Source organism: Temnothorax curvispinosus, unplaced genomic scaffold, assembly GCF_003070985.1.
Source record: "Temnothorax curvispinosus isolate PA1 unplaced genomic scaffold, ASM307098v1 QBEX01008590.1, whole genome shotgun sequence".
Lineage (NCBI taxonomy): Eukaryota > Metazoa > Arthropoda > Insecta > Hymenoptera > Formicidae > Temnothorax > Temnothorax curvispinosus.
The window spans coordinates 23,270-50,903 of record NW_020218370.1 but is presented as its reverse complement, the minus strand read 5'-3'; the positions used below and the strand labels follow the sequence as shown (position 1 = coordinate 50,903).

Sequence of the window (27,634 nt, the reverse complement as noted above, 5' to 3'; positions counted from 1 at the left end):
CCCGACCGAACCCGGCATATGGGGTCACGCCTACGAGGTGAACGAAGGGGGGCCCCGATTACGGCTGCAGTGGATCCCTTTTAGAGGGCTCGGGGCCCGCACGCGCCGCACAGCCCTTGCGAAAATGCGCAATCCGCCGATTTGGGACGACGGAGGTGATCCCGTGGGAGCACCCGATGACGATGAGTCGACCCGGGACGGCCCCCTCGAGGACCGCGACGAAATTGTCAAAACAAGGCGAACGCGGGAGCCCTCGATTAGCGATCTCTTTCCGAAACTCCGTCAAAAATCGACAAACTAACTTGGAGTATGGAATTATATTTAAAGCCCGTTACGATAATGCTGGATTTGGGATACAAGACCTTGAAAATCTAACATTCTGGTATAAGATTTGTTACGTCATCAACGTTGCAACCCTTGATTTCTAAAGATTCTCGTACGACAAGATGCATCACCAACAGATCAATTACAATTTAGCTGTTTGATCCCTTTAAAGATCAGATATACTTTTCCGATATTTTATTGCAACAATACAATCTGTATAAACTTTTCTTATTGCGTAAACATTTTTAGATGCCGAAGGGCTGCGCAAGTGTCACTCTTCTAACGAGCCGTCTTCTTTGATGGTATAGTTGTAGTCACAGTTGTACCGAGTGGGCATAAGGTATAGAAGGCAAAGGATATATATTTCGGATTACACTCGCACGTTTTATTGCCGACACGATATTACAACGTATGCAAGTCTATAGTCCGACATTTTGTGCGCTTCCGCCTCATTGTGACGTTTCGCCAGTGTAATGCAGCTGCAATGATCGCACGGCTGATCGATACGCGATATCGCTACCACGTAATATAGTTGCCCGCCGCGCCGAGCTGAAACCCACTGCTTAACGTAAACTATCTACAGCAAGTACAAGCTACGGTGTGTTTATGCGAAGTTACTATCTACGTGTACGTGTATATTTACAACTTCCAGGACTTGTTATTTACAATGCGCGCGACGTGAAGTCTCAGAACCCCTCGTTTTTCGAAGAATCAAGCACTCGAGATACGAGTTAATCGACTTTCGCGTATTTAGAAAATCTGGACCGATGCAATAGAAAGTAAATTGAGTAGAGGGGAAACTAACACATCATGGAATAATTACTGAAAATATAAAAAAAGATATTTGTTTTTTATTTTTCACGCACAACAATCTGACTTTAATAAAAAAAACTGTTCAATTCAGTGTTTGTTTTGTCTCAGCGAGCATTTCAATAGATAAAAGTTATACAAGACAAAGAGAAAGTTTGTGCTTATATCTTCTTATAACGTTTCACATTTGTCATTGCTGCTTTTAAACTTTTGATCAACATTATATCCAATTTTAGAACGAGAACTCGACTTCGTCTTATCGGGCGCGCGTTTTACAACCGGTTATCGATCTACCTTCATTCCTCTCGAGTCCCGCCGTCGCACATCCAAGTTCATCGTCCACGTTCACTACCTCCCGGAGGACCCGAGACCGGCCCGATGCGCCGGCACCGCAAAGGCCCTTAAACCACCCCCGACCCCAATTTCTACCCCCATACCGGCGCCCAGAGGTGGCTGTACCTGGCCGGTCAGGTTCACCGATGTATTCACCAGTCCCAAGGTATCGCCCAACACCGACGACGACACTCCCGAGGACCCACCCTCACCCGAGGACGACGTCGGTCTCGCGCGCGGCGCCCTCGCGCACTTCTCCAGATGATGGTGATGAGATCGAACTGCCAAACGGCTCACGTGCACCGGTATCGGCACTACGATTCTAGTACCGGAAGTATGCTGCCCCGTGGTACCGTTGTGGCGGCCAGAAGCGCCGGAGGGCGCCATGGCCGCCGCCGCCGAACCGACGCCGACGCCTCCGCCGCTCAGCCCGGCCTTCACCCGTTTCCACTTGGCACGTCGGTTCTGGAACCAGATCTTCACCTGCGCCAGAGTTGTATCATTGATTTTAAAGTTATGTATGTTATAAGTTTTCTTTAAAAAATTGTACGTATCATGATAGTGTAATTGAGATGATGAATAAAGGAACATTAGTGGATTTAAAGAAATTAAAGTCCGTAACATTGACAATCTATTTTTAATATTAGAACTACCAACAATTTCATGTATCTTGATATATATAAATACATATATGTGTATATTCTTTATGTATTGTATAGGGTGGCAGTGTGGTCTAGTGGTAAAGCGCCAGACTCGTAACCACGAGGAATCGGGTTTGAGTCCATCTGTGATGACAGAAATTTTCATATTCTAAACTGCACCCCTCCGCACGAGAAATTAATGGGGGAACTCTCGTGGGAGAAATTGAGCTCCGTCTTTCGAAAGAGAGACGTTAATAAGCCTCGATCAAGATTGAAGAATTGCACATAAGTGGTGCAACTCGGGGTGCATCGCAGATTCATTTGCTGTAGTGGGCATCAGGTGCTTTATTATATCATCATAATAACGACGCTGGAAATAATTAAGAAATATGAAAAACAATGCTATATGTTATGTAACGTGAATTGCGAAGAAGTCCGTGGATTCATAGCAATTAGCGATACATAACAAAGTACCGTCCCTCATATTTTTTGATTATTTGTAGAGTAGTCATCATAGACCACCCTATTCCCATATTGAGTCGCTCCATGTAGCCAATTAAGGATATATAGATTATATAAAATTGGTACCTTTTAGTGCATACGTGGGTCTGTCACGTTTGACGCTATTTTTCCCTATCTTAAAGTATTTTAAAAAGTTCGAAAGAATTCACAAAACATCTGTCTATATTGAAGTTGACGATTGTATAGTCATTTTGATAAACATCGTTTATTTAATATTTTCTAGCATCAGGCTTTAAGTTTTACAGTTACAAGCAGATATTATTTTGGCTCAAACGCCGTAGACCCACGTGTATAGACGGAGGATTATAAAAACAGATAAATTTAATCATTTACATATTGCTATAAAAATCATGGAAAATCTTCTGAAAAAGCATTTTCTAAATTTAAGTAATTAAAAAACATAATAAATTATTTTTACTGTTTTGGTAGTTTTAATATTAAAATTGATTGATTATAATAAATTTTAATATTTTTATAAAAATTAAATCTCTTTCGGGATTACAAAATTTGGTTATTTTCAAGATCTGACTTGAATCTTGATTTATCTTACATTCTAACGATTTTAAATTATAATTCATCCCTCGACATTAAGCTCTAACTGTACAGCTCATCGATTATCGCTTTGGTCTGGCACTGACCTGCACCTCCGACAGCTTCAACGCGTGCGCTATGTGCGAGCGTTCTGTTAGGCTCAGGTACTTCTTGGCGTGGAATTCGCGCTCCAGTTCGAGCAGCTGTTCCGAAGTGAACGCGGTACGTCGCCGGCGAGCTTTGTTGCCACCGGCACCCGATGCCGACGAGTTCTGTCCGTTCTCTAAGGGCCTGCTAGGGCTTGGGGCGGCATTGCCGACCCCGCTGACGACACCGTCAGAAACGTCGTGACCCTCGCCGGAACCCGCAGCTCCGACGACCTCTTCGTCGCTCTCGGCTGATGCACGACCGTTTTCAGATCCTGGAACACGTAAAAAACATATAAAAAAAATCTGTCAAATACAATTTTTTTTTCTGTATTTAATAACGAAATAAATGTATTCTTAAATTAATTTACATTACGCTTGCATTCTACTGTTAACAGTGACATTGTTCAGTCGCTCATTATACAAGCACAGGTAAAATATAATTCGCTTTCCAATTACAACATTATGTTTGTGATTAATTCATGACTGATTTTGTGAGCTATAAAAGCAAATAATAATTGTATTCAGTATTTGAAATGTATAGTCGTCAAATAAAGCCGCACAATTCTGAGGATTGAAATCCACACGACTAACTTTCGCGACATTAAGTCATCAACGGAGAGTTTGTCGCTATCGAGAGAACATATCGCCGCGGTATGTATAGCCCAGCGGCTATTTAATATGCGGAGCAGATTGGTCGTTCCTTCATAAAAGTTGCGTTCTTCGATCGTCGGCAACGTTTTTCCCGTTCGTAATTTCCCGTACAGTGATGTTTTTTTCCCCCTTCATCCGCGAGACGGTCGAGCGCGGCATGCAATATGCACCGGAGATACGAAACAAAGTTACCCACGGAGTTTAATGACTCTGTCGGGTCATTATTTATTGAAAATTATTCCTACATCGCGGTTATAAGTTTCCATTCGAATGACTCGTGTTCGACTGATTCGACGATCGACTGGATGGGAACGGAAATTTGCGTCAACAAATGTCCACGAGAGAGAGAAACCTTTATCGAGAATTACCTTCGACATCGACATCGACATCGAGGACTTTTATATAAAGGAAACTAAATGGCAATTTTAAACGTTTCGAGCCGAAAATATACCTCGGAAATTTCCAACAGTTTCAAGTAAAGCAGACTAATTTGTTCTATATAATTTATTAGCCTCGAAATCAATGAGTGAGACAGTCTGTATTATTTATTTTTATAAATACAGTGATTAATTATTAACTATTAACGCGCTAAAATGACAATTGCAAACATAACAATTGTAAATGCGTTATCTGAAAAAAAAAATATATCATAACACAAGATCCAATCAAGATAAATTAACATGAATTAAAATCTATGAAAGGTTATACACGTTTCTCTTAGAAAATGGTATAAATATAGAATGGTAAGTTTCTCCTCGCGCGCTGGATTTTCTCGAGTCGGCAACCGCACAACTTTTTCCCACATCGCAACGTGGCCGGGTCGCATGATCAAGAGCCGGTCGTTATTTGCGGGGTGCATTATTTCCTGTTAAAGTTCGTTGTCAACGGTCAACTCGGCTATGGTCAGCCTGACTTATTCATCAGCCGCGATTCACGTCTTTCTTATCCCGAAGTTCGCGGGCTGCGACCGATCGCGCTCGCGCTGCTTATGGCAGCGCGTAACTTTCCTCCACGCCGCGCCGGCCGGTTTGATGCACTCTCCGGTCGTTGATTTATTCAGAAGGTTTCGATTAGGCGAGCGAAACGCTTCCGCGAGCGTATACACGGGCGTTGTCCTCTGCTCTGTGCCGTCTTTACACTTGGCGACGGAATCGAGCGTGCGGATCGATCCGCGAGAATGATATCGTTACATCCTCGTTTAGCGAGCCTCAGCGCGGCGAGGCTTTTCCAGCGAATATAGTTATTGGAGCGTGGCTATAACCCGAAACTTAAACACACGACATTAAATCAACGGTGTTTTGTTTGCTTAAAGCTAGCAATTCGACTCTTACGTGAATACAGGTTGAACGAGGCGACAAAGAATTGCGCATACATATTAGGTATGACATGAATCGTAAGGAAAGTTAACTTTTCAATCAAAGAAGAAACCTCTGATATAAATATAACAAATCAAGTACACGAAGGAGAACTTAGTAAAACACGAATCCTAATTCAATATAAAACTTTAATTGCATCAAAATTGATTTTTTTCTCATTTAAATAGTTAATTATATGGAAAATATTATGAAAAGAATATTAATTTTTAATTCAGTACGTTAAAAGCAACTTATGCAGTATTAAATAATTTTTTGTTAAATATTTTAACAAATACAAAAAATATCTGTTAATCCACATAATAGGCAATTAGGAGAATAATAACAGTCGTTCAACATTCAAAAAGTAAAGTAATTTGCTCACTAATCGATTAGTACAAATTTACCCGTCAATTACACGAACACGCAACAGATTAATTGGGTCGCGGCATCTTTATTGATTTCACCCCAAGAAAGCTGCTGGTATCTGTGTCCAAAGTAATATTAAAATGTTATCGATTCGCCGTGCATAATAATAATCGGTGAAAATAGTTTGGCATGGCTCCGGAGCTCATGTTTTATTTAATCGCTGGCAAATGGCAATTATTGAAATCTGTCAATGACGGAGCCAGCCGGAAATCAAATCATTTAACGATCTTCATCACCGATTCACCGGTCATTCATGTCTAATTAATTTTCGCAATCTATTCCATTCTACCGTTTCCATTCTATCAATTGCTTGTTCGTCAGCTGATTTCCGACATTTTCTTTTTATTTGGGAAGGAAAGAAAGAGAGAGAGAGAGAGAGAGAGAGAGATTTGAATCTTTAAAATATATTGAATATCTCTGAACAATTAGAATGGTGTGTATATTATTATAACCATTTTCGGAATTCTTAAATTTTAAAAGTTTTATAATTTTTCAATTATAAGAATATAAAACTCATAAATTCTTAAATTCCTGAATAGGTAAGTATCTTCTTAGCTTTGTACTCTTAAGAATTCTGAAGAATTCTGGGATTTTTAATTTTTATATTCCCCGATTCTTTGTGAAAGTTAACGATCTTCCAATTTCATCAGGATTCTTAAAATCTTTTCATTCTTGACTACTTTAATTCAAAGTTTACTTTAGATACATTAATTTTTAATCTCAATTTTCAAAAAAATTAACGCATTCTTTTATTTCAAGAATGTTAATTCTTTTAATATATAAAAAAGTTTTAGAACGTAGTTCATAATAGTAAGTACAACAAAAACGTAATGAAATTAAACGAATTAGCCTGTGGCCGTAACATTTATAATAATGACATTCGAGGTTTCGATCGATCGGCGGAATCGTGCCAATCTCGGTATTGTTGTTACCAAGAGGCACTGTTCCTTTTTTTTTCGCGACAAGTACGGTTCGGTCCTTCACGGAGCAAGATGCGATCCTCCCATATCGTGTCGGACGCGCCGCAGGATCTCCGTACTCGGGCAATGAATAACCAAAATTCACCAACCGGGGAAACTGCGGGAAAAGCGAAAAAAAGCTCGGAGGGGATTGAGTGCTATCGGGTTCGACTGCAAGTACGGGTAGGAAGTATAATAGTGGGGAAGCGATTTATGCATCTACGGTTTTCGTCAAGTGCAATGACTCGCATTAGTTCACATTGTAATCAATTGCAACTGTATATTTTCCTTTAACGATAATCAAACTGTGACGTAAGTTGTAAATTGCAAATTAGAGAGCTTTCATTAAAAAGTTAATTTAAAAAAATTGTGAGAGATGCGAGAGACTTTATATAATGTCACATAAATGATATAGTTTCGTCGTTGTACAGCCTTAATTATATCTCTCTCCGCACTTTTCTACGCTATTTTCATAACATGGTGATAAGGTTTCAATAGCCACGTGCACTTCTAGCCGTGCGGGAAAATACGTCCGGCTTATTAAACGTTAAGACGGCAGGCGAGATTCGCGACCTCGTTCCGGAATAATTTGCTCGATCGCGCGGCCCGATATAGCGCCCGGCGGCGATCGATCGGCGAACCTCGCCGGAAGCAATTATCGGGATCGGGACGGAGGAAACGCTCATTCGTCGCTCCGCGTATCACTCCGTGAGTGTATTTTTGGATGTGCGACATGAAATTTCAATCGGGCTTATTAACGGGTCGCTCCGTCAGTTGTGCTGTACGATGATGTTACCGGGCATCGCGACGATCGATATAGCTAAGCGCCAGTTCAACCGCTTCTTTATTCTCTCTCTCTTCGCATATGTATTGCATGCTGCGAATAAAATATTATCTGTCTGTATTCTCACGTAATAAAAAAAATAAAACACAGGAAGAGAATAAGCTGTAAGAGCAAAATAATGATATTTTACATATATGAAAATTTCTTGACTTCAGTAACAGAATAATAATTCTTTTTATAATCTCACGTTAACAATTTTTAAAGACTCTCGGATAAAGCACGAGCCAGAAAATGTTATAGAAAGTATTTTTTTCTTCGATTCCACATAATATATAATTGTATGAAATAAATATGTATAATTGAAAAAAGTTATTTTGCGAGATACAAGAAACAAGAAATAAAGAACTTTTTATAAAAACTTCTCAAGGAATTATGTGTACGTGTGTTCTTGTCTTAATTACAAAAACTTATATGTATGAATAGTAACTTTGTAATTAAAAGAGAATACAAAATATAGGTATGATCAATTAAAAATTCCTATTCAAGTATATTTTATCAAGTATATTAACAGCTTCTCTGCACGGAAGGACAATTATTAGTAATTCGTAAATTTATGGGCAAATGCGTATTCTCATTGTTTACGTTTAATCGTCAGACTATATATTATTGCAAATATTTCTAATATTCTGATTTTTAGAAGCAACGCTTTTTGCTATTTTCAGAATTTTTAATCCACGTGATATAACATTCATTAACGAACTTTCTTTATAAGTGTGTCCTCAATGTACGTGATTATGCTAATTGCTATATCGTCCAGTCGCTGGCAGTTATAGCCCAGGTTATACCGGTTGTATCATTAATTTTGCAACGCCGGCATTATAAATATCGCACGATCCTCAACGTCGCGCGACGGTGCTGGGAGGAATTGACGGTTTCCATTCACGGCAACGGTGACAGTTACTTTGTTATACACGTTTCTGGCTTGAGAAGACCCGTCCTTCATACAATCGCCTTCATCTCGGTCGTCGTCCTGATGGCTATGAATGACGAATGACGTGGTCTAAAAGATCCTTTCGTCTTGTATGCCAAATCGAAATATGATTCTTCCGCTCGTCCGACGTGCGATACGCTAATCGGCTTCCCGCCGCAGAATCGGTGAGCTTGATTAAAATTCAAGTGGCATCCGATGATTATCTTTCCGTTTGTCGTTTTGATGTCATCGAATTAGATTTGAGTACGGCGCGGAAATAAGTAATTACGGTAATTACTTTATAATTTGTTTGTTTGTTCGTGCTGTAAGTAGAAATTAATAATACAAATATGAAATTATTTCTGTCAATACAAATAACATTGAAATAATTTCCTAATTAATATAATAATTTCGTGTATTATACTTAAAAATCGGAATAGGTCACGATTGTTTTGCGTTACTTACTTTAAATTAAATTAAATTAAATTATGGATTTTTCAGATAAATCACAGCAGTTAATATCAATTTATTATAACAGTTTGTGTTGCCACACGGAATTGTCATCAGAATATTAGAATCGTGAAGATAACGGCGTGTATATTTTGCAAACATAAAAATAAAAAAAATCGTTGGATTTCTATTCAGTATCAAAAAATATCTCATTGTTGTAAATGGTTTACAATTATTTATAAATAATTTTATTTGGTCCGGCGTAAATGTCACTTAGGTTCATATCGTATAAACCACAATTTAATTCACGGTTTAAAAGTATTATTCTATCTATCGGCGAATTCGTTATTTTCGAGATGAAACAAGATTTTATGAACGATTATTTGATTACTCGAAGCGACGGCGGATCGAATCGTTCCGCGTCGCCGTGAATGGAACTCTAAATTTTGCATAGGCACTCAAAAGCTCCGTTCGAGTCTTCCACATATCCAATTCATGTAGCCAGCTTTCGTGTTCTCATGATGAAAATGCCGTTAACACACTTTCCGCCGTGTCACATCTGGGCCATTGATTAATAATTCGCTGTTGAATATCGCGAGACTCGTTCTCATTTCAAAGTACTTATCATGTTACTAATCTAATCTTCAATGTATTATCTATATGATACTCCCATGGATTTGACATTTTCTCTCTCTTCAATAATGAGGTCCAAAATGGCACATTTATGGTTCTGAGAATTAGATATATATATATATATATATATATATATATATATACCTTAAAAATTTAATCTACTTATTAAATATATTATTTAGACTATATATAAAACAATTATATGTCCTCTCATAGAGAAAACTTTAAGTGTTTTTGAATTAATGAGTTACAGCTTTAATTTTGATACTTGAAAATATATTATACAACTTTATTTAAATGATTTGAACCGTTTATATAAAATACACTACTCTCTAATGTGTTATTTTTGTAAAGAACTCAATACCTTTTTAGCCTGTAGTTGCAAAAATTGTACAATCGAAAATTTCGAAGGATTGAGACATTGCAAAAGCAGAAGTTATTTTTAACTTCCCGTCGTTGGATAATAGTTTCGGCGATAAGATCTAAGCTATACGGCGTTGTGTATTTATGACGCATCGTCTCGATCGACAATCGCATTAAAATAACTGTTCGTTCGTGCTTGTGTAAAAATTTACCGGTGATCGAGAATAAAAACGATATCATTCAAAAATAGCGCGATGTGCAATTGATCGCATTGAACAATATATTAACTCTGTCATTTAGTTTTTTACATTCTGATTTGTCTCTAGAAAACTATCTAACAGTTTAACGGTCGATATGCGACAACTGTTTTGAGTTTTTAAATAATGTTATTTTATTTTATACATTACGATATATTACAGATTCACAAATTATCCAGGATCTTCACAAAAAGACGCAACACTTTTGAATTACTATATTTATAGCAACAAACTCCCAGCTGTAAAGAATTGTTCAACGCCAAAATCATCAATGTATGTAATGCAGTAGCATAAATATAGAGTAATAATTATGTATGTAAATAATAATTTATATAAAACTGCTGTAAAGACATGTACAAGAAAGATAAATACGTATAGTGAAGTGTTTTATGTTAGAAAATCTGACAGCGATTAAATATATATATATATGATATATACTCATTAAAATATTAAAATTCCTTAACGTTACGGGAACGCTTGGTTTTTCAAAGTACACCATTTGACTTGTTCTTTTTTTTAATATACATCTCTTTTTTAGATATGGATTTCCATTACTTATTACTTAAAAAGAGCTAAAAATTTTAATTTTTTAAATTTATATACGATCTATATTTTATTAATTTCAAGAATCTCAAGATTTCTATTTCTAAAAAAAATATAAGTTGGAGATAGTTCATATTTTCGACCCATTCAACTCTCGCATCTACATTGCTATTCAAGTTTAGAATCTCGATTCGTTTTTGGCATCGTTGAAGCGCAAATCGAATCAAAGTCGATATTTCAGAGTCTTCAAGCTCCCCTTGGCCTTCTTCCTTTTCCCCGATTTCTGTTGACAGGACCAGGATCAGTAATCTACGCATTGCGCGAGGACGCAATGCCCGCACGTAGGTGGATCGCGATGAATTCGTGGAACGTCGTAATCGCACCTCGCCGTGCCGTGACAATCGACGCACCGGTTCGGCGCGGTGCGTCATAAATGACCGATGACAGATTCTCCGAAGCCATTTCGTCTCGCATACGAAATCGCCGCCGGTCGGCGGTACATCAATAAAAAGTGTGTCCGGCCACGAATAAATGCGCGCGTCAGAGTACACCATCGGAATTGTCCCCACGGAAATACGTGATCGGCGATCGACGGTCATGTATATCCTTTGGCTTTCGGCGGTCAAACGGCGACGCGCGTTCGGGGCCTTCCGTGAAATATCGTAAAAGTCCTTGAAAAAAGTGGATTTCCCATTTGTCTTCATTTATTAACTATCTTAATAAAAGCGATAAGTATTCTATTCATATTTTATTTCTGTTGCTTACACATCCTTACGTTGATTTGTCGAAAAGTATTTAATGTATTATAGTATTATATTAAACGTGTACAAAGAAAATTTTTTTTGGAAAAGTGAGATCGTGAAGAATTGTACAAAAATAGAGCTACTTTCTCGAAAACGCATTAGGGTAACTCGGGGGAATATGCCATTATACTTAAGAAAAATATGATTTTTTTTTCTATTTCTCTTTCTTTTTGAGGTATCTTTGCATACTGGTAAATATTTTGATTCTTTACTATTAAAAAGAAAGAAATACAAAAGTGTTGCAAAAGTGGCATATTACCCCCATGTGGGGTAATATGCCACATATACAAACATGTATAGTAATTTAACTTTAGAAGGGCATTCTAAAAACATGTAAAAGAATATTTTTATTACAATTTCAATAAAACACTAAGAAAATTCTAAAAAGCACGTTGTCATACTTGTCATACTGTACTTACCCCATAAAAACTATAATACTGACAGGAAGTAAGTAAAACTTGGGCAAAACGTCAGATATAATATTTTTAACAAGTTCACAGTATTTACAACAACGCTCCTAGCCGTATAGCTTTGTTAAACATAACGAGTGGCATATTCCCCACACTAGCATATTCCCCCCAGTTACCCTATAGAAATTCGACCAGAACATACTTTGAGATCGAATAAGTAACATTTACTTCGCCAGTAAATAATTAAACTGAGTAACAGTAAAGACTTCTTTAATCGACCTAACTGGCTGTCATTATACCTCGAGATATCACAAATATATCATATTGTCTATCGCATCATATTGTTCCACGCACCTATATATACATACAAGATGAGATCGGGCCACGAGAGCGCGATAATTTATGCACGCTACCATGTATCTCGATCCTTTGCGGTCGATCGTGGCGACTACGATCGTGACCAAAGACACGCCACCGGAATTCGTAAACGCTCGGCAATCGGGCCCACCGATTTCTCCCGTTTCGCGATTGGATTCATAGATCATTCTGTGTTCCTCTTTAGAGACTACCGATTTAGCGACAATATCTATTTTTGCGTTTTATGTTTAATGATTCAATGTTTAATTATTTTATGTATGTAATCTCATTACAGCCTAATAATCTCTTCCTGAAGTATCTAAAATTGTGCTGTAATGAAGATATATATTGCCACAAGCACAGGATGAACTTATCTATTATGCACTAACAATCAAATAAAGATCGGAGAGATTACACATCAGACTAGGATTAACCCTTTCGCTCCTAACGCCAGCTATAGCCGGGATCCATGTGACGACCCGTACGTACGTGCTATAGCCGACATAGCCGTACTATTGGTACTAACTCCGCTTGTAGCGTATTAAATACAAGGTTTAAAATAAGGATAAAATATAATTTTAAAATATTTATTGTGCTTATGTAAATTCTGTTTTATTTTAATGCTTGGAAAATTATATCTTTACTGCAACGAGTTAAGACAGTGGAGTCACTCGTCGCTCCAAAGCGAACGCTGGCGGTCGACTTTGCCCTAGCAAAAGAGTTAAAGAATTTATTCGTCGACTGACTTTTATTCATTTCAAATTACTATACTGTCAAAAGATTTAAGATTATATAATATGTAGTTATCGTATCATGATCTATCACTCAAGACAAAGTATTCGTTTTGAGTGTCATATTGTATATGCTCTAGAAAACTGAAATTGTTCCATAACTTTTATAAGCGCTTGATATAGTTGTTTTACTAACTTGGCAAGTTATGTTTTATCAATGTGCGTTATTTTCCACATATATATATATGTGTGTGTGTGTGTGTGTGTGTGTGTGTGTGTGTGTGTGTGTTTTTCATATATTTTCTTATTTACTTTCGAAGTAACGACTGTAACGATATAATGGAAATAAGGCGGCACGAAATGGTGAGCACAGTAGGCGATCGTAGCACGGAGAGACGTGCGCTGGTCTAGTGAGCCGAAAGATCCGAGTTCAATCCGACCAAAAATTGTTAGTTTTTATTCGATCGCCACTTCCTCTCGGAAGGAGGGATGGTAACCCACCGACAGTATGACTACAACATGACTTTCCAAAATATATGTTGCATTTGGGTATGCAATGTCTGAAAGTGTCTCCGTGATTTTGTTGTTCAACGATTCCTCAAGTTGTCCTAATGTTCGCTAATAGTCTAGATCTCTCTGTATTAAATTCAGCTCGCAATTCCTTCAATTTGTTTTGAAAAGCCACGCTCGCTTCATGCTCGTCAGCTAATCCTTTCTCTTTTTATATACATATATATGTATATATGTATACGATTTTTTTACATATATTTTTTTATTTACTTTCGAAGACTATAACGATATAACGTACTTTTAATAATATTTTGTTCAAATTATTTAAATTGTGCATTCAATCATAAAATTTAGACAGTCACTTTAAAAAAGACTAACATGTTATAATATACCAAAATTTTTTCATTTAAAAAATTGTGTATAAATTAATTCTGACAACACTGCGATAATTATTCGCAAATTTGACTGTTATTTATTTCTTCTGCACGCTATCTTCAATGTAGTTTAGGAAGATTTCTTCCCAAATTTTTCATTTTTCGTCATTATACAGTGTTTTTTTTTATATTGCTTTAAAGAATGTTAAAGAGACTCCGTTTCCTGTTAAACTCACCGTGCCGGGATTTAGAAAGATCGTGAGCCGGTGACACCGGCGAACCGACGCTGCCGTCCTCGTCCTCGCTGTCGGTGAAGCTACTCGGCGCACGCTGATTCGTGATACGACGGCAACTATCCAGTGGATAGTATCCCTGCGGATGACTGGACGGCGGTGCGGAGGGCTGCGACAGTCGGCTCTGATGCAGTTCCGGGTGACCCGCGTAGCCGGCAGACGGATGCTGCGGCGGCAGCATCGAGATGCTGGATGCACCGCTGCCACCGTACATTCGCATCGGTAGCCAAGCGCTATACAATCCAAGCGGCACGCCGAAACCTGCATAGACCAATTTATAATTGATAGATTTAGATAAACAGTCAGCAGATTTAGGTTAATGGTTGGATAATTAATAGATTTAAGAGTTGTGTATATATATAAACGTAACATAAGATTGTAATATATATATGTCAAGATGTATGTATAAAAGCAATTGACCTGGATTTTGGCAAAATGCTTTTAATATAATGTTGTTTACTTAATCCTAAAATACCTACTTAGCTACTGATTTAACCAATTAAACCAATTAATTATTCCAATTTAGTAATTAACATGTAATTATAAATATTTGAGACTAATTTAATTCAACTATATTGAATAACGTTAAAAATATATCTTCGAATTTAAAATAATATCTATACATTTTTTATTAGACAAATATTCTTCATAAACACATATGCTATGTTTTTCATCTTTTGAAGATAATAACAAGGTATATTTCAGATCACAAAATGTAAAAAAATCCGGCTTCTTAATACATATATAAAACGCAGTAGATATTTACTAACGATAAATCCGCTCGCTAATGATAAACGAATAAAATCACAAGATAAATCAAATTTTATGTTTTATTTCCGTTCTTTCAGTTTTATAATACAATGTCCCTTTTTTAATTGCTAAACATTTATTTTTGTGTTTAATCCATTTTTGAAGCTGACGTTTTTAATATTAATTCCATTTTTGTTCATTGTTGCTAATCTTCATTTTGTTACTTAAATTCTAGTATTACTCGCGCCCACGTTTATCCTTCTTTACTCAATTTATAGCATGAATCAATTTTCTTTTGTAGCAATTAAATCTGTGTTTGAATGTATCAATACGCAACATATTGCGATTACAAATGTGTAACGACAAAACTTAAAGCTAACTGCATCTTACTGCACCATACTGCATAAACTGAATATGAGATACATAAGAAAAAACGGTAGGCTCTGAAGGTTTCAATTATGTACATATCCGTGATCGCAAATTATAGTATGCGAAACGTCGCCAGCACCTGGTATCTGTTCACGTTTCGGAGCATCGCTTAGACACTACGGCGCCTTTAACTCGATGGAATAATATTTCACAATAATTGTGTTATAATGTCTTACAACAATCTTGTATATAAACAATTGTATATCTCAATATCTTGTATATCTCAATTGTAAATAAGAAAGACACATCGGAAATTGCGAGTGGTCTCCAATTAATAATTTTAAAACTCAACGCTGTTGTATGACCAATTTCATGCAAACAAATGTGATTTAGCCTTTCGCAGAATGTAAATTTCAAGGACAAACAAGCAATTCAGGATATTAATAGCTTAAATTATGATTTATGCAAACACATAAGCCTGATCTTAGTTTATTATTTCATTCTTTCGTTTAATTCGTTTATGTATGTGTGACTATATATAAATGTAATTATTCACATTTTTTATGTACATATATAAAATATAGTCAGTCATTATGACAGTTATTGATGATCAGCCGGATTAACGCGCGCCATAATTCTTCCGACGGAAGATGCTATTCACAAACTTATCGGAGCACGTACACATATATATAAAAAGAGATTATATAAGATTATATATGTAATAATCTTAGCGTCATTTAACCTTTAAGAATTACATACTGAATAAGGAATTTTTCTTTTAAATTGAAAGTTCCTAAAGTAGCTATCAATCTAATATAAGCAGATATTAATTCGCGTTTGAAAATTTTATTAGATAATTTATAGTCAATCGATTGGAAATATGGATATGAAAAATTGGCGAAAATGCGACTATTTAAAAATTAGCTTTATATAGATTAATAAGAATTTTAATTTTATGGAGGGCTTCAAAATCTACTACAAAAAATTGTTTTAATAAAGAATCATAGATTCATAATTTCATATTTTTTATCAATTTTATCACGTTTACTATGGAAGATTAGAGAAAACGCTGAATGAACTTCATATACTAGAAATACAGCAGACGCATGTAGATGTAACGCGGTCTCTCCTCGCTGCAGTTATCGATTCGCTCATTTTTATGTATTTGTAGCCATCGTATTTTAAGCCGCAGTCGCGACGCTACTCACATCCGCATCTTTTCCGTCCGAAGAGCCTTTATAAAGTCATTTGTCACACTCAATATGAATTTTCTTTAACCGGCTCCATAAATGTAATAATAACTAGAATGCTTCACATACATATAACGAAAACAAAAAAGATCTCAATTTCAAGATAAGCACTTAGATAGAAAATTCCAATTCCAACAACGCTGCTTCTATACCTTCATATTCCGATATTTATAATAAGAAAACATTTTGCCGCGTTGGAAACTATAAATTAATCGAATATCTATATTACTTCTACCCGTCGAAAATGTCTTGAAAGGAACAAAATTTTAACTAGCTCGCCATATTTCGGACTGCTAAACATTTTTTGGCTTTCTAGTTTTCACGTAATAACAATAATAATTTTCAAGTTTCTTTATAATATGTTCAGTTTAAACTCAAATTATTTTCTTGACTTGATATTATCATAAACATTATTATTCAAATTCTGTATTTCCAATTCCTACATTACAATCTTAAAAAGTATTAATTAGAATGAAAATGACGATGCGACAAAGTCGATCGGTCTCACGAACCGGAGTGTGGCGAATTAAGGATTCGAAAATAAGTATATGGCTAGTTAAGGTTAAATAAAAAGAATCACACACTAAAGTTTTTTCCCCCAAAATTTAACTTTCCAGTGTCACCGACTAAATTGTAGCAGGAAAAACGTGCTCACCGGAGGGTAGCGTGCTCGCTGCCGCGGTCGCCAGGTAGTGCCTCTGATAGAGCTGGTATTCCCGATCCCGGTGTTCTTCCTCCTCGCTGCCGTTCGTCCGGTCATCCCGTGTAACACCGCCGCCACCGGTATCGTGATCCTCGCGCGCGCTACCGATCAAGCTCTCGATCGTGAAGGGCCGCGGCGTCGGGCGTCGCGCGTGTTTCGGCTCCGCGACCGACGACTCCAGCTCGTCGCTCGCCGAGCCGACGTCGAGCTCGGTCTCCTCCACGCTCACGTCCATGACTCCTTGAGCTCGATGGGATTAAAATCGAGCGGAACCGATCTCTCCGGTACTACGTGCGGAACATAATCTTTCTCTTTCGCGCACAATAGCCGTTTTCTCGCGCGGTTCAAGGCGTCGCGAGATTAAAAAATAATGTCTTGCGGGAGTACTTCAAGAAAGTGAATTGTAGATTTAATTGCTGTTGTGCACTGAATAAGAGTGATGTCGGAGTGGCTTTATTCAAATTGTCAGCATTGAATCAAATTGCAACGTTAGTTTAAGGTTGTTGATCAGTGTTGAGATGCCTTATATTTATTATATAACGATTGTTTTATAATACTTTGCATTATTTTCTCTCCAGTATTGTGTGTTTTGCATTACAACAGTTATGGCACGTTTTACAATGAGCTTTAACACTTTAAATAATCGTTACTATTTGTTTATCAATCGTCTTCTTTTCTTCTATTCGACTTTTTTTCACACAATATTGAAATATAATATGTAAAAATTATTGTTAATATCTATTATCACACTATTAAGCTTTAGTCTTTTAATTCGGTATGGCAGTCAACGCGTTTAAGGTAATTCCTTTGTATTTCATTGACGATAACTTCCGTGTAGTCGTCACTATAATTTCCGGCGCGTAGTTGCATTTTTATATATAATATATAAATCAATGTACTTTTGGCACTGGTCACAATCTTCTTTAATACCGTCGAACAAGTTTAAGAAAACTTATTAGTTTATCACGTTTCGTCATCATCAATCCTTTCTTGAGTTTCTTGATTTGCAGAAACATCAACATTACTGGTTATTGTAGCTATAGCACAGGTTTACGAAAATCATGACATCTAGGAATATAAAATCTGTGTCTTGTGAAAAATCGTATTTGATTATTGAAATGTAGTGTTCGGCTCTTCCGTGTATTATAACAGTAATAAATAAGACTGATTGAAGTCATAAATAGTTAAATATGTCTGGATCACCAATGTAATATGAAACTTCATCGGAGATTTGAAATTCTCATGCCGAACGTCATGTCGTCATTAATTATGACGTGAGGATCGATGCAGAAGATTGTTAATCATACAGAGAATCCGGCAGGTCCCAATCATCAATCTTGCAGAGTTTTAAAAAGAATAAATTATTGTAATGCGCACTCAATGACAATTTTTGCAGGAATTGTTCACGTCCACCTTTGTAAACCTTTCTTCTTTTTCTTCAACTTGACAAGTTGTTCAATTATGAACATTTCTGCACTATACGTTGGTCGATGATGACAATATATCGCCGGACTATACACCGCGCACGCTATACGAGATATCGGAAGGCGACCGTATGACGCACGGGTCGACGGGCGACTGCCGAGGGTATAGGGCAAGGTATTTTAATTCGTGATTCCTCGGCATGCGCCGTGTCCCGACGTGGTGGATGGCGTGGCATCGTCGTGCCGACTTTTGTCCGATCCTGATTGGTCGCATTCGGACCAACAGCGTCGTCCGGCCGCGCCTATCGTCCGCGGATCCACCATCTTGGTGGCAAGGCTTTAATCCGAGGTACTTGCATTTGGATGCTTCAAGATTGGAAACGGTGGACAGTTCGGAACGATCGTGGCAGTAAGGTTTATTTTTAAATATCACCTCGCGCTTAAACAACGTGACGGTGCAATTAACTAAATGAGGCTTCTGATGAATGATGACGAGCTATCGGGAGTAGCTTTCAGAAACTAAAACTGGAGCAACTTTCAAAATCAACTTTAATAGAGGAAAATTTTGACAGCTTTATTCCCTGAAAGTGGAACTATAATTATATACGTAGGAATGTACAATAAAAATTATTACGTATTTACATAAATTGTAAAACTATAATACTTCTTACACTTGACATGATAATATTAATTAAATTTTATATAATATATTAATAAAATTGTTTTTCTCTCGGACTAATGAATAGTTTTCTACCAATAACTCATAAGAGATATTAGATTATTGCCATTTTAATAATTATCATTATCTAATGTTTTATAATATGTTGTTCTCTATAATAGTGTGTAAACAAAACAAAGTCCGACAAATCTCAAATATTGAGATTACGACGGGGAACTGACGAGTAATTTGTAAGGTCCGAAAAAGTTTTGACAGGTAATTGACCAATTATGCTGTTTCTGAAACGTGAAGCGATCGACGTTAACGAGCTTGCTTCTTCCGCGGTCTATTTTGTATCCTCAACGTGTTCCCCATTAAGTTATCCTTCACGCCACCCCCGCAGGGTGCCTCCTAACGAGCACCTTATCAAGACTGTTGTCTTACTTGATTCGTCCGTGAAGATATTGACACGCGCTTATTCTTAGCATGGTTGCTTGTTGTTTGTCTCGTCATCTAATGGTCGTGTTCCGTTGTTTGTAGAATTATTGATTTCTTCTGTTGCGCTTTAACGTCATGGAAGAAAAACATTTTAATCATTTGTGTTTCATATGCCATATTTTCTGGAATTAATTATTCCAGCAAAAAAACAAGCTAATTTTTTAATCAGAGAAAAAATATTATCCGGCGAAGATTTTGGATAATAAATTTTTAGTATGTTAATGTTGCTATATATAAAATAATTAATATTAATGTTAAATAGCTATTAAGCACAAATGTATTTTTTTCATTGATATGTTCTTTTAATGCTACAAAAATGAATTGTTGTATCTGAAAAAAAATTTAGTTATTAAATTATAAATTATTATGCGGCAACGTCATTAGAAACATTACATGTTATTTCACGCGTCTCTCGGCGTGCTCGTCGAATTTTAAAATGGATTACGCCCAAGCATCGTTTACATCGTAGATGACTCCGAGGCGGCTAATCGATGCATCACTATAGTAACGATACTATTTCGATACTCGTTAGCATGCCGTCACTTTAATTGGATCCTAAAGTTACCCAATATACATCGCCCACTCCTTAGGAAACACTACTCCAATGCTCTAATCTATATTTACAGCTTTAGTTATATGTTGACTTAATGTTCGTTAATTGCATGCATATATAATCCGTCTTATATGTTGTTGTTATACCCAATTAGCGCAGTGTCATTCTAATCACAATTTAATGCAAAACGATCTTTTCAATTCAATTGCGAATTATATTTATTTTAATATTTATACATTATGTACAATATTATATATTATATGATTTAATTGTGTTATTTGTTATTAACATAGATATATTGCAATTTTCCTAATTATCTAAAGAGAAATTATAATTCTATAAGAATTTTGTTTAAATTAATAAACTAATAATACTGATTATTAATGCTCTTTTCATGAATTTGAATACGACGGATGTGGTTTTACGAGCTGTCGTCAGAGCGGTTTATGGCAAACGCTTGCGCTCATTTGCGCGACAGAAAGGCGGAAATAAGTATCGGCGGAGCTGAGGAATCGAGCACAAAGTGGCACTTAACGCCTTGTAAAATTAGAGAAGAAGCACAAAGGAGCAGGAAGAAAGGTAGAGATATTGCTCGCCGCGCGATGAAAAGTGTTTAAACGCGATTCGTTCCGGCAAGTCGAGTCCTCCTCTCTGTCAAGTTGGGAGCAAAGTTTCTCGTTTGAAATAGCAAATTTGATAAGCATTTTCTGAGAATTGATCACAACGTAAAGTAGACAAATGCCACCGCCTGAGATTTCTGAGAATTCCAAGAACAGCGTTCGATGTAATTAACGATATATTCCGTTATATTTTTACATTAACGTAATATCGGGCCGCAGCGAGTTGGTTCTAGACGCAATTTGTCCGATACGTCGTACCCGAGAGAGGACCAATGACTATAAATTCCGGCTGTGTACCGAGGAGTGGCAATCGGCCAGACGAGTTTCACCCTACAAGTAGTCACTGACAAATTGGGGCAGGCCATGTCGAAAATGCAAGGCACGCGCCAGGTCGGCGCTGCAGAATGCAAAGAATAACTTTATCCGATTCTTCAATGAACAATAATGACTAAATAAACATTCTATCCGTTTGTTATTAAAATATATGTATATAAACAAGTCTCACAGACTTTTCGATACTGATGTTTCTAATTAAAGAAGACTTTAATAAAATTTCAATTGCATTATGTAATCGCGATCGTCATTCCTTCATAAGGTTTAAAATTAAAATGTAATAGTTTTTTATCACTGCAAATAGAAAAGGGCTTCCAATCCCTTCGCATAACTTGAAAAACCGAAGTTTCGGTTGCATTAAATCCGAGTGCAATTTCCGTCATATTCGGTAGCGGTAAAATAAAAGATTCCTGAACATTGTGCGACTGTCGTATATCACGAGAATGAAGAAAAACGTTCACAGCCCACCGAGTTCTACCGAGCCGCCATGTGCGTGCAGGCTGCTGGTCGCGCAGAACGCGGAGAGTTCCGACCGTGAATGCTCAGACGGCCTTAAATCTCGCTTCGCTGCTCCGCTTCGCGAAGCGGAGCGGAGCGACCGCGACGCGGCCGGCGCGCGGCGTCATCGTCGACGTTTTTTTGCGCGACGGAGGCGTCGATGCGCGGCCCGCTCGACTCGTTACGCACGTGTGAACGGAAATGTCGACGCTTAAACGCTCGCGGCAGGCCGAGTTTTAATTGCCTGCCGTTAGTTACGTGGACCGAGAAAGAACGGAAGAAGGAAGAGGAGGAGGAGGAGGAGGAGGACGATGTATGCGCGCACTCTTTTTGAGAGTGCTCGCCTCGCTTTTTACTCCCGCCACCAATCGTATCTGACGGCCAATTTGTCCTAGCATGCATCTTCCGCCTGATCCCCTTGCAGTCGAAATCGATCTTCACGTCCTTTTTCGCTTTCCGCTGACTTTCTTCTCTCGAAATCGCGAGATATTAAATAGGTTGATTTGTATCACTTACTCTGATCTATTCGAGTACACTGTTAAATAAAAATATGAAATTTAAACTTAAACCAATACTTTAAGTTGAATAACATTTTGTTATTTTTAACTACCCTGTGTGTCGAAATATATTATTTTAACACAAAACAGTGTTATTTTAACTCCATTGGTTTAGTTAAATTATTATTGTTTTAGTTAAGTTAAATTAAAAAGTTAAATTAAATAGTTAAGTGTTAAGTTAAATTACCGATATTTAAGTAGGAGCAGTGACGATCTATAAAAATGGTTAAAAGTGACTCAAATTGAGTATAATTTGATACTACAAATTTAAACAGTTTAAATTTAAAGTTGAAGCTTGCGAATCCTTATTTTATTTAGAATGTATTTGAAGTTGAATAGACGACATTTTAAATTAAAGTTCTAGCAATGAGATAAAACGATAAAAGTTTAACTTCTTATAGAAACTTATTAAATATATTCTTATAATTATATAGATGGTATTATTTATTACACACTGAACATTTATTATTGTATTTGTATCTATTACTATATGAACAGTTATTACTGTAACTTAGGCAATTATTTATTTAATTACTATTATTTAGCTTCATCTATTTTACAAAGTTGCAGATAAGAGTAAGTAAATTCAAAGAATTTTTTAAAAGAATATTCCGTATATAGAATTTTCATTAATATTTACAAAAAAGCTTTGTAATCGTATAATAATAATTCTACATGCGAGTGCATGTTACGCAGAAAATTCGCGCTTCTCCGAAAACTATGGGAGCTTCCCGCGAATGACCGGCTCCGGCTCTGCTGCCACGTTCGCCGCGCGGCGTAGGTCGGCGATGATTATTAAGCGCCAAAGAGTGTTCCGCGCGTGCGTTTCTAAACATAGCAACGCGAAATGAGAGAGAGGGGCCGGATTCGCGATTGGCGGCGGTGGGCGCGGGTGTGCGTGCTGGTCGAAATCGATGGTTAGCAAATTAGTGGGCGTCGCGGAAACCGAGAGCTGGCTCGGTATATCGCCGCGCACCCCCTCCCCCTCAGCCCCCGGTAATGGATTAACCACCGGGGCCACCGATGAGGGGAGCAAAGAGTAAAGGGACCCGACGCGACGTTCGCCGAGTCTACACACGAATTAATAGCTGTCTATAATACTCTGCGCGTCCACGCAATTCGCGCGTGTCAAAACCGAAAAATTTTGTTATTTCGATAATCTACTTCTAATCACCAAAATCTCAAAATTTATTGTTACACCGTAAATTTGAGACAAAGAGAAGAATCGAGCTTCTCTCTGAGCGTTCGGACATCTGTGAGTGTTGCGCAGAAAGGACGCGTGTTTGTTATAAGTACATGTACGCACGCACGCACGCACGCACGCACGCACGCACGCACGCACGCACGCACGCACGCGATGGCTGCATGCATCGCCGCGTTCATTTCACGCGTAATTGCGAGCGCGTCCCATTTTACGTCGGGGATGTTCGTGTTTCTTTGCACGTTGCATGTCTCAATATAGCACTCCGTTTAGTTGCGCCCCGTACGATTAACTTGATTTAGGCATACGCCGTTTAGCGTCTCAACTACGAGACCGCCTCCGGTGATTTAAAGACGTCGCTCTTTGTCGCTGGTCTCTTTTTTGTCATATTAGGGGAATAAGATGATTAACACGTCCGACACGCTGGCGGAATGTAGCATTGAAGCGTTGAGAACGATATAATGCCTAAACGGCATTTACTTAAACTTCGTATTCAGTTTCTTCGTTGCTCCTTTCTTCACTGATCCGCTCACAAATGGTCGTCATTCAATCGAACAAAAATAGAATGTTAATACAATTTTTATCTGAATCTTATATGGGCCCATGGACTTTTAGTCATAATTATGCAAATCTATAAAATTTTGCTTTATATTACAAGTTTACAAATGTAGAGATTTATGTAGTTATAATTTTATGAATTCACACAAATCTGACAATTTACAAACGCGTATATCTATGAATTTATAAATCTACAGGAGTATTCTAAAATTGTGGCATTATATATGAACTTTATATAGCACGTAATGTGTGATGCGTAAGGTATTTTTGACTTGAAAAACAAAGGGCCCTGCACGCGTGTGCGTTAACTGCATTCAGATGCGCGCGAAGCAATCGAGGTGAGCACTTGCGGTGGTTACCGTCCGCGGCGCATGGTAATCAGGCGGCCGATTGATTAGCCGACAAAGTACCGCCGACAAATTAGAAGAATGCCATCTATGCATCCCCGTATCCGCGCTTCATCCGTACATGTTACCACATATGCGTATACGCACGTGCTCCCACGTATCCTCGCGCTAGCATGTGTGCGGGAATACAGGATATTTCATGAAAAGCTGTCTGGACTTACCTTTAAATGAAAGACTAAAATATAATTATAAGTTGTAGATATAATAATAATATTAAAAAGCAAATTTTTCTAATACATGTAATTTTTTTAATATATCATAAATATATATTTTTTATTTAACATAGATTATACGAATACTTTTATAGGTACAATAAATACACAGAAAGTATTTTACATGCAATTAGTAATGTATTTAAATTTTTTTAAATATAGATATAAAATATTAAAGAAAAAATTTATCTTTAATTTAAAAAAAGATCATTAGTTATAATTATATTTAAACTTTATATAATTTTTTATAATTATCTCTTATATAATCATATCTTAATCTTTTTGTTTTTAGATACGTGAATCATCCTATACGAAGGTCGTACATAAGTCGAATAAGAGAGAAAGGGAGATTATCTTGTAAGAAGTCTATCCTTGAAGCAGTCCAGTCTCGGTCTGCTCGATGCATCCGAATGTGCTGCCCTTTGAAGTGTACCGACAACCACACACGTATCAGCTCTGTCAACGTTCCATTCGTCCTCCGAAAAGAAAAATATCGTTATCCGCCCACTCAGTGCTTATGTCGTCGAATAAGCGAGTGGGTATAGGTGGATGACACGATTTAGAAGAGATCTGTGACACTTCCGTATTTAAAATTCTATTTAGTGAGAGCGGAGGACTACAAAACGGAAGTCGGGAAATTTTCCTGTCGCATAGTTCGGACATTTCTTAATTTATCTTCTATCCACGAATAATATAAGGAGTTTTCACAAATTATATGAAAAAGTTTAGAAAATTTTTAATATTAGAAAATTTTTTATAAAATTACCTAATATATTTATTTTTGTTTTTGAATTAAATATATGAGTTTTTCTCTTAATATAATTATTTGAAAAATTAATTTTTTATTAGGGACTGCAAAATGTATTTAAAGAATTTTCTTTAAGAGAAATTTAAATTAAAAATCAAAATAATTTTATACACGTCTATATTATGAAAAACTGAACTTTTTTTAAAAAAATTATATTATGAAAAATTGAACTTTTTTTGAAAAAATTATATTCTGAAAACTAATTACACTGAAAGATTTTAGATTTGCGTGCTATATCGCGTATAGATCGGAAAATAGTCTTTAACTAGAGATTAATGGCGATTTATATAAAGGAAGTCGTAAAATTACGCTCTCGACACCCTCGCTTGATCGTTGAAAGCGTATCCAAGCACAAAGGATCTGTTGGAAAAATCATAGGATGCGGCGAAATCCTACAAATAATTCTGTCGAAATGTCATCGCGCTTCGGTGGACACATAAATGCCGGGCTCGTTCGAGTATGAATTACTCGCGTGTCGAGTCGTCGCGACGACAACGTTCAACTGACTATTTTTCTCGCCGGAAAATCTCACCCATTTACAGTAATTCTTTTGTCGCTTGTATCTCTAATAATGTTTATTCCTTACATAAAGATGTCATATTATATCTTTCAAATATCTTTTTAAATATATTTGTTTATAATTAACTTAGTAACGTATGAACATAATTTAATTATACATGGTTTTTTATTATATATGGTTATTTATTTAATAATCGTACATAATATTTTATTGCATAGGATTACAATATATGTAGTCTTGTGATGATTTTTTATAACATTTATACAGTATAATGAATGCAACAATTAAACTAATTTATTATTTAACTAGACACAAAATAGAAAATTTCACATTACTTTGTTGATAATAATATTATGCTGTTTAGGGTGGATTTATTAATAATTTTAATTATGTAAAAATATAATTTTAATTAAAACCTGTGCTATCTAATTAAAAAAATTCAATGTTTGTACATATTATTTTTTCTTTTCTTTCATTGTTCTATTTCAAAACTCAATTAATATTATATTGTGCGTATTAATGTTTTAAGGCATTGATATTTCCATTATGTATATATATATATATATATATATATATGTATGCATACATATATATAAATGTATACATATAAAGCGCTTAAACGTTGTGTATGCTATCGAATCTAAGCAAGAAGACCGGGGGAGGAGGGAGAAGCGGGACGGATTCCGCGGAGAATACACGAGAGTATTGAAATGCAAAAGGCATAAAATATATTTGAAAGTTAAATACGAGTCAAGTGGCGCCTCAGTAAGGGGTAACCAGACGCGGCGAAGTCGGGGGGCCCTTCTCACACCACCGTAGAATTTCGACGATTTCCTGGACCTCTATCTGCGTGTCCCGCCGAGAATTTTGATGCCGTTAAAACTCTCTTATCTCGCGAATTCGTGCCGGAACGCGCACATTCGTTGCAACACCTCAGAATGCAGGAACAGAAAGAAGATATGTCATTATGTGTTGAATTTTTTAATTAATACTTTTCAGTGTCTCAAAATATACAGTATTTGTTATCTTTAGCTTCCTTATTTTCTGTTCCTATTCCGTTTCTTTCTTTTAAAATCTAAAAGCACACAGTTATACGATATTTCATATTAAATAATGCAACGAGATGCAACGATTGGAGAAATTACAACAATATTTCTCAGAAAATTATCTTTTTTTCTTTTTAAATAATATCTATAGGTACAAAGATAATAATTTGACAAGATATATAAATTTGTAACTAAAGTTGTAAAATGTTTAAAAAGAAAAGAAAAACAAAGGAATGACGCTTATTGAACGTAAGTAGAGACAATTGAGGAATTGAAGAAATTAAAAGCAATCTCGTAAGAAATTGAAGTAAAATTGTAATTTCTTTTAACATCGCGGCTAAGGAGGATCAAATCTACTTATCTCTTCTCGCTCGAAACGCGACGATCGAGATGAAGCCAACTCGTTCGTTAGCGAGTTAACTCCTCTCATCCTGGCGCGTCCCGATTTCCGAGGATTCTCCATTCGCGGCCGCCCCATTGTTCCGTAGCC

The 27,634-nt window shown here is 36.7% G+C and overlaps 1 protein-coding gene across 1 annotated transcript; it reads right to left on the bottom strand.

Annotated features, from left to right (window-relative positions):
- Positions 1–563: 563 nt before the first annotated feature.
- On the bottom strand, positions 564–18,807 carry LOC112458009 (homeobox protein unplugged). The gene is made up of 4 exons (XM_025021385.1): positions 17,204–18,807; positions 14,123–14,440; positions 3,269–3,582; positions 564–1,950 (listed from the first exon to the last, which is right to left on the bottom strand). The coding sequence occupies exons 1-4, from the start codon at positions 17,484–17,486 to the stop codon at positions 1,483–1,485; spliced, it is 1,383 nt and encodes a 460-aa protein (XP_024877153.1). The 5' UTR covers positions 17,487–18,807; the 3' UTR covers positions 564–1,482.
- Positions 18,808–27,634: the final 8,827 nt, after the last annotated feature.

Excerpts from the sequence above, each read along its gene's own strand:
- LOC112458009 (XM_025021385.1), bottom strand. The coding sequence starts at position 17,486 with ATGGACGTGAGCGTGGAGGAGACCGAGCTCGACGTCGGCTCGGCGAGC. Across the intron at positions 3,583-14,122 it reads TCTTTCTAAATCCCGGCACG|GATCTGAAAACGGTCGTGCA; the intron begins GTGAGTTTAACA and ends TACGTGTTCCAG. Across the intron at positions 1,951-3,268 it reads TGAAGCTGTCGGAGGTGCAG|GTGAAGATCTGGTTCCAGAA; the intron begins GTCAGTGCCAGA and ends ACTCTGGCGCAG.